The sequence below is a fragment of the Lonchura striata genome, chromosome 3 (assembly GCF_050655825.1).
Source record: "Lonchura striata isolate lonStrDom1 chromosome 3, ASM5065582v1, whole genome shotgun sequence".
Classification (NCBI taxonomy): Eukaryota; Metazoa; Chordata; class Aves; order Passeriformes; family Estrildidae; genus Lonchura; species Lonchura striata.
Window position 1 is genome coordinate 41,111,353 of NC_140705.1, and position 13,586 is coordinate 41,124,938.

Sequence of the window (13,586 nt, forward strand, 5' to 3'; positions counted from 1 at the left end):
TACTTGACAAATACTTCAGGGCTATTAAAATTACATCAAAACTGCTTCCCCTGGATTTTGCCTCATCTTCATCCAACATTAAAAAACAAAACAACAACAAAAAAAAGAGTAGCTACTTTTACCCAGAAAGATCTAAACTCAGAAACAGACTAAAAAAAGCAGCTTAAAATGATTCTTAAAAAATAAAATACTCAGTCATTAAACAGAACAAAGACCTCCATTAGGGTATCTAATGAGATCATGCCTGGCTACAGTTCAATCAGAGAATAGCAAATATCCTTAAGGTTCAATGTAATTTTTCTTGTATTATATCCTTTTTCTTCTCCCAGTGTTCTTTTCCTGTTGCTAAAAGTAAAGAATAATCTGGCATGAGTAGATGTTTTACTGCTCTGTACTGGTGACTGCATGCTTCTGAGGGTCAGAACTGCAGGCATTATACACAGATTGTCCAACAGAAGCTGGACAGATGATTCAATAGCTATTCCATGATAATGGAATTCTGGATTTTCTTTGTTTCTCATGTGCTGTGTTTCAGGCCCATAATCAGGGAGAGCACAAGGACTGTTACAAGTTGAGTACTCAAGTCTTACAATTAATATGTAAACAACGGCTTTTAGAAAAAAAATTAATTAAAAATGTGAAGTTTAATTTTATAAATTGGAAATACTACACAAAGCTGATAAATCTGCTCTTTGGTAAAACAGATGGGAAAGCATTTCAAAACTAAAAACCTCCCAAAAAATCCCAACCAGTATCTCTTTGAAGATATGAAATACTTGATCATTAAAGAGACCAAGACATACCTAAGTTATGTGGTTCGCAGCCTACAGGGAACTTAACAAGATTGTTATTCATGTGTGACTCTTCATCTCCAAATTTATCAAAGATTCTTTTTTTATAATAAAAGATGGAATATAGCAGAACTACAAAGTAAATATAAACACAAGAATGGAACTAGCTACTAGTAGCACAGCATATTTACAGTCTTCCATGTTCATGTCTTCCAAACATGAACAAAGATGTGATTACTACTGTTATATGGAAGATATGATTTCTTTATTTTGAAACACCACTTCCCAAAGAATAGAGATATTTCTTAGTTTATGCTAATGCCATGCAGTCTGGATATGTCATCAACATTTTAATCACACCACTCTTTTCACTTATTAGCTATCATTTGGAAGAAGTTCACCTCCTAGACTTTTGTGCTAAGTGCAATTTCTACATTAAAAAAAAAGAGTGGTTTCCTAAGGAAATGAAGTGTATGTTTCCACATTCTTTGTTTGCAAAAATTGTATGTCTGTCTGTGCACCACAGAAATTAACTTTCAAATACACCAGCCTGTTTCAACTGCATTTCAAAGGTGGACTGCACTCTCAAACTTCAAGAAGTTCCCTGAGCAGATAGAGGTCCCATTATCACTTATGTTGAGGGATAAAGTTTCCGTAGGAGAACAATACTGTGAATTCTTCACCACTGAGAAAAGCTTTCAGTAATATGCATGCTTTATTAGATGTCTGAGCACTGCTCCATGAAACATTCCTCTACAGGAGACCAATGTAACTAGGTTGGCTTCTCACGGAACAATTAAATACATAAAAAGTATCAAAATCAAGGCACAAATTACATTTTGTTGGACAGCAAACTTCGCATCAACTAGGTTCCAAGAGGCTACAAAAAGGTGCTGTTTCTACACTTCTCACAAAAATCTTGCAATTTAATAGGGAAAGATATGTTAAAACTGTATTACTAAGAGTTTACACCATGTAAACTTGAACTTTGAATTTTTTGAACTTTTGAGACTTTCAAGAATGTGGTATCTACAATGATACAAATACTCTAGGTAAAAAGTGCTAGAAACTCATCTTGTTTTTTTGCCTATTAGTAACTTGTCACAGAATTTCAAAGAGGGTTCTGAGGATCATGGATAGTAGTCCTAAACACTGCCCTTGAAGAATAGTTTGTGCTTTTACATGTCTGAGACAACATCCAGAAATGGAGAGACACTTGTGGTATTATTTGGGAATGGACTGATGAGCTCAGCAGTGCTTCAAAACTCATGGAAGAAAGGATTTTTCTACATAAAGAGGAGTAATTTATTTTTTTAAATTGTCTTCCTCTTGACCCCAGTATTTAGGATTTATCCAGCACGGGGGATTTTGTTTCCATTTCCTCTATTCCCCATTTATAGTATTGTTTATAGTTTGATCAGCTTTTTTGATTATCTTTACCTTGATTCCACTGGGAAAGGTTCATAAAGAAATTTTTTGTAGAAGTCTTTCTTAATATCATGAACTAGAATGACAGCTTTTCCTTGGTCATCGAACTGTGGTCTGCCAGCACGCCCCATCATCTGAAGCACATCTGCCAGAGAGACAATAATGTATAAACCAAATATTTGTTCAGATGTATAAATAAATGTATTTATGTTGGTATAATGCACAATATAGGTTTTTTGTATTACTTTGGCCTTGTATGCCCTATTGGATTTGACACTTCTAATTTTTTTTTCCATCTCAGATAAAGTCATGATGAACATCTTTCTGTCAGAGACAATCTTCTTGTACACTTAAAGACCATCCATTGCGATAGAATCTAGGCTTATATCTAATATTATATGCCTTTACTCTCCTTCCATTCCACATCCATCCCTCATTTTTTCACATGCAATTAAAGATGATGAGTAAGAGAACTCATGAAGGCTATAATGACAATTGTCTATAATCTCCTAATTTTCAAATACTTGACTTCACACTTACAGAAGTTCCTCATGTAGGCTTTTCTGCTCGATACAATTTCCTAGGTTTTGAGTACTCTAGAGATATAATGGTATAGGCAATTTCTAATTACTGAGCACTATGATATTTACCACTTTAAAAAGTTATATTAGTTATTAGCACTGGAGTAGAGATGGTTTCATATTTTATGTTGTCCCTACATCACAATATACAAATTTAAAAGCTGGTTCAGACACGCTAACTAGACACCATTATTCATAAATACTAATGAATGACTTCTATAAACACTGAAAATACTAGTTTATGCAAAACATGCTCAACTTGCTACCTGCCCCCAAGGATAAGCATGCTTATCATCTATTTGTTTGTCTTGTCTTCATTTGAGAAGTGCATAGGTTGTTTTGTGTCTCACTCACCAAAGCTCTGAATCCTTCTGGTACCTGCAACTCCTATTTAACTTAGAGGAAGCAATGGAGGCAATAATAAGTTTTACATCTTTATTTTACAAGTTTTAATGTTTTGTGTATTCTGTATGAGCTCTATCATACCTGCCCAGTATGTGGCTTGCAACACCTGGCATTTTGAAATTATTTATTTGAGTTAAGAAAAAGTAAGCTTTTGGCCCAAAGTTCTGTTGAGGAAGGCAAATCCAGACAGTAAGAAATGGGATACATCAACTGACCATTACAGGAGAAACAGACAACCCAATTGTGAGTTTTTAGTAACACACTGTGTACTGACTTATGTATAGAAAGCAATGTTTTTTATAATTTTATTCCTTTTGTTAGCTTAGGAGTGACATTAAGATGTAAAATGAAACTAGTTTAAATCTGCTGCTTCTGAATAAATATGTGCACAGGAAGGTGATGAAACAACTTCTTGCTGTTCTGTGTGGTGAATTAAATTGTGCATAATACCATATAGGAAATGGACTTACCAAAAAGCATCAGGAAATTATTTTTGCCAATATCCACTATGTAATTATCCAAACTCAATATTTTCTTTACTGACTATATGTTGCTTGGCTGCTTTTAACCACTGGACTAAACTCCTGAAGTATTAAATATGATCCAACTGGCTGACTAAATAAATGACTGTTAGCTGAGAAAAAGTCCTCCCCAAAACCTCTGACTTCACTCAAAGAAGCATTCTTGCTTAATTTGAAATTGCTGAACACTCCAGAGTGATTCATTCTGCCCTCAGCTGTTTTCTTGGAGCCAAATGCATTCCTGACACAGAAAGGTAACTTTAGTAGGGAGAATCCAAGTAATATTGTGGTGGAACATCGCAGGCATAACTTCAGGGCAGCATTAAAGCATTATTGTGAAACTTTTGGGAGTATTTCAGAAAGAAATTAAGAAATTAATTACATTTTCATTTTACTGCTGCGGCAACACTGTACTACCTATCCCACAGAAGTTCCAGATGCATAAATACTCTCTAGAAAGTTAAAAATAAAAATGCTTTAGGAAAACCACACCACATGTTTCTTCATAAAATAAGGACTCTGCATTTTCTGTTGCAGTGCAGACAACAAAATCTGAATGCTTCCATCGCAGATGGTGGTATTCCATCCACCCCCTCCCCTGCCCCAAGTCTTACTGAAAATTCAGGAATTGAACAACACCCAGTGTTGAAGTTACCTGAATTAAAAATGACAATAAAGAGTGAGAGTATCAGCATTCCCTGTAGCCTTTGTGTGAGCTTGTACAACAGATTCCTCCAACAGCATAGTAAGTCTGCACTGTTTATTGAGTCTCTGATTTCTTATAGATATATTATTTTCTCTGCTACTGATTTCTGATGGTGCCATGGATTCAACATAAAATTTAAAACTTCCTTTGATTTCTTTCCTCGCCACTTTTCCCCGTTCAGTAATAAATGATCACCACGGCTTTCCCAGTCGGCATGAGCGCAATCTGACTTCGCTGCAGAGACTGCTTTCACTAAGTTTACATCAGCCAAAGTCTGTCACAAAATACAAGTGTGCATGGCTCAGATCCCAGGTCAGACCAGAATCGTTGGAAAAGAGAGTTGGTCTGAAAATTGATCCCAAGTTTCCTGCAGAGCACTAACCACTAAATTGAGCTCTGTGATGGGTTATTTGAAGAAGTAACCCGTAGCATTTTCAGTTTGAGCTTGTTTTTTCATGTTACTAAGCTTCTCTTGATGAAAAGACAGCGCATGGCTAAAAAGATGCAAGCTCTGTATTTACCTAACAAATACCATTTAGATTGTCCTTAGGTGTACACATTGCTAGTGTAGTATAGGAACATTTAATAATAAACTTTTGCTTCAGAAAAGAGAAAGGGAAAACAGAACAGGAAACCTGGAATAAATTTAGCTTGTCCTCATTCTTCAAACTTAGTACCATCCAGACAAATATTCTCCCTGTCTGAACTCTGAAAAAAGTTCTTCCATGGTTCACTTTCTTCAGCTTGTTGAAAACACTGCAGAACAGTTTATGAAAACTGGAGTTTACTGGAGCCAGAAAGCAATGAAAGTTTGTATCAAGCCAGAAATTAAAATTTTAATTTAGCTGCTTATTTCTGAAGTATCCTTTATATCACTGAAGATACCAGGCCAGGTTTTTTGTTTACTACCAAGTGACTATGTATACATTTTATTTTCTCATACGTGTGTGATTCAACTGTTGCATTTCAAACCATGACTAAGTTTACTCTTAAAGATTTGTTTCTATTTAGAAAAGGCTTAAGGAATGAAAAAAAAAGTCCACTCTTGAAAAAAAACTCCACTTTCTTTTATACAATTACCTAGTTAACTAGATATAGAGACTAGGCTTTATATTGTCCCTTTAATTGTTTAATGTCTATTTTGGGTGATACACATTAAAGGAGTTTAGAATGAAAAATGATTTGCGAAACAGAAACACTTTCATTATTGCACACCATCTTAAGAGTTCTCTGACAACTTGCATTAAACAAAAAAAAAACCCTTACCTCATGTCTCCTAGTCTTCATCCAAATACAGTTACTAAATAATTCAGGTCATTTGCATACACTTGAAATATATTTCAGGATTTGAACATTTCCATAATTTATGTGAGTACCTGTAATGGGATAATCCACATAACGCCTTGTTTTTCCATCGTAGAATTCTGTTCCTTTAACAATTACTAAATGAGCTGGAAAATTTACACCCCAAGCTAATGTGCTTGTGGCAATAAGAACCTAAGACAAAAAGAAAGATTAATGAGGTATATGTAACAAAAAGCCAACTTTTAAAATTCCATGGAAAACTCATTACAGCAGGATTCAAAAAGAACATGTGTACCTGGATTTTGCAGTTCACAAACAATTCTTCCACAGTTTTCCTGTCCCTTTCATGCAGACCCGCATGGTGCATGCCTATTCCAAAAGCAAGTGTCAGCTTCAGATTTGAATCTCTAACTGTGACTATAATATCATTCATCTGTAACAGAAAGAATAATTGCAGACTTTAGAATAGATGACTAAGAAATTTTAAACTTTTAGGTTCCTTATCTTGATTTTTTTTTGTTTTTGTAGCAAAAACAAAAAATAATGATAATTTGCTTTATGCTGTTTAAACAAGCAGGAAATCAGAGCCTTCTTTAGTCTCTGAAAAGACTGTTTTGTCTAAAAAAAAATACTATATTAACAATGGGGGTGGAATACAGAATGCACATGACATTATTGACATGCTAAGTAACAGAAAAGGAAATGAAAATGATGAAAATATCTTGACAGGTCTGACAAATATTGTGCATTCTGTTCTGTGTTTGTTTAATGCAATCCCTGGTATCAAAGGGGTTAGGACTGATGTAAAAACATAGCAAATCCCTGCAACCAGTAACATAATAACAGTAATGAAAAATAAATTTGGCTCTCTCTAATTCCTTTGAACAGACAGACTATTCCTCAGTTTGATAATTTTGCAATTATTATTCATCAAGAAAGCTTCCTTTTCACATGCTGAAATGCAAATTAATTTGAAAATTTTTATTTGAGTGTGAGTTTGTAATTTATAGACTCAAAGTCTGTAGTGAAATCCAACATCTATTAAGTGTGTTCATTTAAAACTTTCAGAAGTCCAGACAAAAAGGTGTTTTTATTATTATTACGAATTATTTAAAATGTGATGTCAATTACTCTTGGAATCGTTTTTACTACTATCATTTTAACTATCTTTCTTGCCTACATTTTCAAGTCATAAATTTGATAATAAGCTTATTTACTTTTGGATGACTTCCGTGAAAAGCCTCTTAGTAATAATGAATGAAACTGTCTTGTTAAGTAATTCTGCCCTTCAAAATTATTTGTATTGTGTTATTTCTAAGGTCATTTATTATTTTATGTGATTTTAATATAATTATAGCCAGGAACTTAAAAATTAAGGCTCTTATTAATGGTTTCCTGGTGCCACCAGCAGTGGCATGATGATATTGCATACTTGGGGCAGAATCATTCATGGTCATAGGAGGTATAGCCAAGGTTAGGAAAAAAGCCAGTAGTGCAGAACAAATTATAGTAACAGAATAATTTGGACATAGTGTTTGGCCTAATCTCAGACTGAGTTCTTCAAAGGACTGAGATATGATAGCATCACATGACTACAGTGATACCTTCATTTCTACATAGGACGCTGAGGTGTTTCACTTCTGATGTTCAAGACTCTAACCTCTCTAAATATTTCCTGTGTTTTATAATTCTCACACCTTAATGTGAATAAAATGATTCACATCTCTAAATTCAAGTCATGTGTTGCTACTAGCATAAAAAGAATCCTTAAAAGGCACAAAAAAAATCTAGAGAATATAACTGACCATACTGAGGATTTTAAAACAAACAAAGAAACAAACAAACAATATAGATTTTGTAAATCAATCAATTTTGTCAGGAAGAGTAAATTGCAAAGCATTTAAAAAGTCTATTTGTTGAAGCAATCTTGACTAACAGAACCACAACTGATGGCAGTAACAGGGAAACTAATTAAAAAAATAAATTGTTCAACTTTTGACAGATCAATTTCATCTGCCAATGGAAGCTCCTAAATTTTTCCCTTCACAATGCAGTTGCGTGGATGTTCCTGAGAGTTTCCTGTACTATAAGACATGGAAGGTTTGTTATATAAACTGATCTAGCACATATAAAAGAAAAGGGTGCTTATAAGAGTGAAAGGGTCCATAAAACATTGAAATGAAAGGGAGCAGAAAGAAAAATACCCAATGAATTGAGAATAAGTCCATTTAGGAAAGGGAGGCAAGAAGGGTAGATAAGTCCATGAGAGTAAAGAGATGAATGAAAGGAGGATATGTTAAAGGATAAAGTTTATCTATCTAGATACAATCAGCAAACCTTTGATTTCTCTACTCAACATGTAGACATGTGACTTTAGTGTAGACAACATGAATAATGACCCATCTTAAAGAGTTGTTTTTCTAAGACTAAAAAGTATCTGGATAAAATGGGAACACATATACTGTTTTCTCGAAAATTATGACCATCAACATACAATACTAAAAATATGATCAAACTTATTAATGATTTTTTTACTAGAGGTTTATTAATTTGTACTAGTACTGCATAGGCTCCTTATGCCTATGTATACACTTTAAGAAATAACTATATGTATTTATTGAACAGGAAATTAGGATGAAAAAAGTGGAAAACAAAATTGGTAAATATGTGAAAAACATAAAAATGCATCTAGATTTCAGTTAGTTTCTGCATTCAAGAATTGACAAAAGATACCACATTGCTGAAGTAATTTTTCTTCTCTCTACCAAGAATCAGCACCTTATAATAGTCATGTCTTTAACATAAGGGAACGAGCAAATTCCAAAGACAATAATTTCATTATTCACATTAAAAGAACATGATATTGGGAAAATAATGAATCTAAACCCCCTTTTCCTCTACAACAATACAGGGATCAAGTTAGCTGATTGGGATTAGTCTATAGTGATTAGACTGCTCCCTTCAGCACATGTGGTTTTACATTGGGAGCTATTTCCAGTACACAACCCGAGCTAAACCTTTCTGCCATAGAGTTGCCAGCAAAAAACATCCTAAATTCACACTGCTGGGAATTTATTCAAAGATGTTCTTCTTGCTTTTACAATCAATGGTGGTTATTTTTTTTCCCCTCTGACTCGTATTACAGCAGCGGCCTGTGGTGCTGTTAGTCATACCTGCAAAGCAGTGTAATTTACCACAGGAAAACTAAAGAACCCTTAGCAGGAGCACTGGCACATGTACTGCTATCCTGTCATTTTAGCAGCAGGGAATCCTAGTCATTTTTAGCTGACCCCTTACTTTCACATAAATCACTGTAATAAACATAACTGTTTTACCCACAGGCACAATCCAAGGCTTAAAATTCTCATGACAATTTATTTAAAAATGTAACTCCCTTTTGTCAGTGTAGTGTAAGAATATTACAACTTTCTATTAAGAAATAATGGCACAATTAATAGGTTCATTAAGCAGAAACAGACACAGCACTGTGACTATAAAACAAATCTAACATTTCTGAATTGTTATGACTCAATTACTATTTATCTTTCTGAAAACAACTGTCATATAGTTTTACTCACAGAAGGATAAATGAAATCTATATTATCTTAAGAATAGAAAAAAATATATTGAAATAATATAAGGAAATACACATTGCACTGGCATTAAAAAAACCCTGTACAACACCAATGCAGGGAACTTAATGCCAGGAAGAGATTTTTTTCCCTGGACTCATACACAAGCAGGATCAAGCCCACGCTGAAAAGTTTGGCTATCTTTCATAGCTTTTTTTTTTTTTTTTTTTTTTTTAAATGAACAAAGAAAAATATCTCCTGAAAACCAATTTGGGAACCTGGTAGCAAGGTTCTGCAAAATATTTATTCTAAAAAATAAACTTTATTTCTACATTTTCTATTCTAATTCCTAAACAAACCAGATTCTTGTCAAACTACTAAGTAGTAATTTTCTTTGTTCCTGCACATATGTAAACTGTTGAACCATTTACTTTAAGCTAATAGAACTTTTTTTTTTATATTTTAAATTTATTATACTTAAAAAGCTTTTGTAGAAAGATAGGATTCCATTTAAGCAGATACATTACCCTGTGCCTGAAATGCATTCCAGTCAGAGTATAATTCAGCAAGTTGATGACAATGCTGGCTCCAAAAGAAAGGAGGAGACCAGATTGGACAAGAATGAGCTAACAGATTGTGCAGCCCAATTCTGTCCCTTTGAGTGTGATATATTGTTTCAAGATGCTAAAACCCCATACTTTCTCAAAGCATATCTGTTGTGCTGGTTTTCCCATTTTCACAGAATCCTCATTATTAGTACTCTCTACTCTTTTCAAAGCACGTCAGACTCAGACCATATGCCACTGAATAATGCTTATCAATTGTCTAAAATGCCCAATAGAAGAAAGATCTGCCAAACAAAAGAATCGTGAAAGTTATGAAGTCTTTTACAAAAATAATTACATATTTCACATCTGCTACAGATGTTAAGTGAAACAAAAACATCTCCTTGTTATAACTAAATGTTAATTTTTATGACACACTTTTGTGTCATAAAACCAACATCTTGTAGAAGGAAGTTGAACTTCTATAATGACTGAAACACTTAGAAATCATTCTTGGATACCCTCCTGATCTTTAAAGGCAGGAAAAAAAAATCATCTTAAAAAATTATTTTTGATGAAGAATTGGCTTATCCCACACAGAACAAGCTGCCTAAAACAACTCAAATAATATTATTCAAGGAATATTTTAAAATGTGTTTTAAACAGTTGAGATATATTAATCATATTTAATAATATATAATAATACAGTAAAGAATAATAATATAATAAAACATTTAACACTAAGAGACACATTTAAATGACAGCAATATTCCTGTTCATGACACAGACCAGATTCTACAATTCCTGTTTTATAGCACAACATTACCTCAAAACATTAACATGGAGATAATAGGTTGTTTGATTTAAAGGTTAGGGAAGGAAAAGCCATCTTTTGTCTTTCCAAGAATTTTTAGGATTTTTTTTTTTTTGTTGGTTTTGGGTTTTTTCTTTGTTTGTGTTTACTAACAATGCAAACTGACTACTGGTAAAATTTAATTCCCTTTCACGCATACAGCTATGTGTATTTCCCCACAGTGTACAAACACACATGTACTAATCCATAATCACTGCACACATGCTTATACACTCACATGTCTCAAATGGCAAAATCAGGATGGGTCTGATTCATTCTTCTAGAGTCAATGAATATCCTTCATTCAAGGGCCCTTGAATTCTGTGGAAGCAAACTATTGCCTGATATGGATACTATTGAATATTACTGCAGGTATCTCTGTGCTAAAGGATATTAGTTATTTCTAGAGGTTTCATAAAGAGCAGTCTTAACAAGATGCAGATGGTAAAAATGATTCAGAAAGCAGAATGCAAAAACCATTGTGGGTAAAGTTAAAACTATGTATACTGGTACATTTCTTCTTCCTCCTTGCACTGTAAATATTAAAGAAAAATAAATCTAAGTATCTGGACAAGGAATAAATTTTTAAAGAAACTCCACCAAACAAATAAGAAAACACCCTGCTTGTCTGCTGGTGAGAACTGCATGCTAACTTCAAACAATAAACCATAAATACTACTTTTGTACTTTTGTTTTACGTTAAAAACAAAAGGCTGTAAAAACATTAGAGAAAAATAAATAAACTGAAAACTTGATTCAAATAAATTATGTTGTAAAAAGATTGCAACATTTTCTGCCACCACAGATGCAGATGCAATTTCTGACAGAGAAGGATTTGCTCCTCTTTAGTCAGCTCCTAATGTACAACAGCATAACTGATCTTACCCAAGCTGAGCATCAGAAACTGATGGCACTGTCTGTCTCCAACACAATAATCTGAGTATTGTCCCTTTTAACAAGATAAGTAATGGCTCACAAGCTTGAACATGACAGTCCTGGCTGACAATTCCAAATTAGAATTTTATCCACTAAGTGTATAATTAAAAATCCTCTAATGATTATACAAAAAAAACAGGGTAAGCATAACATTTTCTTCTTCCATGGGCATGTTGGCATCAAAAGACAAGAAAAGAAATGAAGAATCACTCTATTTACATATGCAGTCTCCTCTTTGAGATGCACTGCCCATTCACATTTCTGTCATGATGCACCTGTGCCTCAAAAGCATGACCAAGACAATCTTTACAGAGTGATGTCTAATGAAGAGTCCTTGCTATTATTGCAGATGGCAAGGAAAACAGCTTCTGCTGCTGCTTCTTCAGTCTTTGTTGATAAATAAACTCAGTCTTGGGGCACATTGTAAGAAAGAGAAATTTTTGAATGCATATGGCCAAAGCAACTTACAGAAAAATTAAAAAAAACATCTCAAAGGCTCTAAAGGGAACTATTATTTTTTTGAGACTGCCCACTCATACTCTGGATGAACTGTAGCAGTGTTGCTTAAATCCTGAAGAATGTCTGCATGTGCAGTTGGAAAACGCAGGGGTGAGCTTTAATGCATCAGCTACAAATCCTGGTACATAGAGTATTTTAAACATCATCGGAGGCTTCCTTGGTCAGACTAAAATATATGTAATGTATCAGGTCTTTGAGTGGCCATTTCTTCCCAAAAAAGCATGCAAAGAGTCTGAAACTTAGTTGGATAGGATCTGTGAAACAAATGTAACTATTTTAGTGGAGCAACAAGTCCAGCAGAAACTGCAAAACTTAGCAGCACTAAACCCAACAATTTTCATTAAGTACTGGCCAGTTTTATGAAGATTGACTGCTGTCTCCGCTTTCTGAATACCTTTCAACTTTCTGACTACTGTAATGGGTATGAGCCAAAACCTGCATATCTGACATGAAATTCAAGGAAAATGTCCAGGAAGAACTATTCCCAAAACCTAATGAAGCTGCCTATAAGAAGTATATTTTTCAGTAGATGCCTGCATAACAAATTCCTGTATAACAAGATGCCTGTATAACAAAATGCAATAATTCAGTTGCACCTGTTAGATAATGGCTCCTGTGAGGGAAAGAACATCTCACATGATTTCTCCATGATCCAGGCATGCTGTTATCTACTTTGGTGGCAACAGCTGAAGGGTTGTTTCTATATGTCCCTTCTACATACAAATATGTTTTCCAGAAGGTTCATGCAAGTTCATGTCATTTAATATAACTGATTGATATGCTGCCTGAATTTGATATTTGGAGCTGGGTGGCAAAAATGGAAGTGGATTTGCCTGTTATCTGAGAGTACTGTGAAAAGCAGCCTGGAAGTTTGTGAATAGAATCATTCATCACAAGCTTCAAATAAGAGCCTGCTTTACCACCACAGAGAGAATTTCTGCAGAGAAGATGAGTGAAGCTAACATAATGGCATACCTAATTAACAAAGGTCTAGTATTGGTAAAAACACATAGACAAAGAACCAGTACTAGGCTCTGCTGTATTTCAGTCTCTTCCCCACAAGGCATGAATCTCTCTGATACCATCACAAAGGAGAACAAGGAAAAAATGTATTTAATGGCTGTAAGAATCTGTCTCTACCTCAACATCAGTTCTTTAGAAGCTATTATGGATGGCATTGTTTTAGAACATTTCAAGCTTTAAGAAATCTACTGGGAAGCTAACCTCAACAGAAGAACTTTTAGCCAACATGTAGCAAACCCAATTACACCATTAAACAAAATTTACTAATGAGTTCTCAAAGGAATCTTATGTTAGCCAAAATTAGTATTATACAAATAAGACTGACTGAACAAAAATGCCATGGTCTGCTGTACAGTTTGCTAATTTTGTATAGAGTCATGAAAAATCACTTATATCTCAAA

The 13,586-nt window shown here is 34.1% G+C and overlaps 1 protein-coding gene across 5 annotated transcripts in view; it reads right to left on the bottom strand.

Annotated features, from left to right (window-relative positions):
• Positions 1-13,586, bottom strand: part of ASCC3 (activating signal cointegrator 1 complex subunit 3) — a 249,939-nt gene that overhangs the window by 50,010 nt on the left and 186,343 nt on the right. For all 5 annotated transcript variants that reach the window (XM_085574922.1, XM_085574920.1, XM_021533823.4 and 2 more), the window contains exons 31-33: positions 6,033-6,170; positions 5,809-5,929; positions 2,232-2,364 (exon numbers count right to left, since the gene is read on the bottom strand). In XM_085574922.1, the coding sequence (XP_085431048.1) occupies positions 2,232-2,364; positions 5,809-5,929; positions 6,033-6,170 (392 nt within the window). The remainder of the gene's footprint in view (positions 1-2,231; positions 2,365-5,808; positions 5,930-6,032; positions 6,171-13,586) is intronic.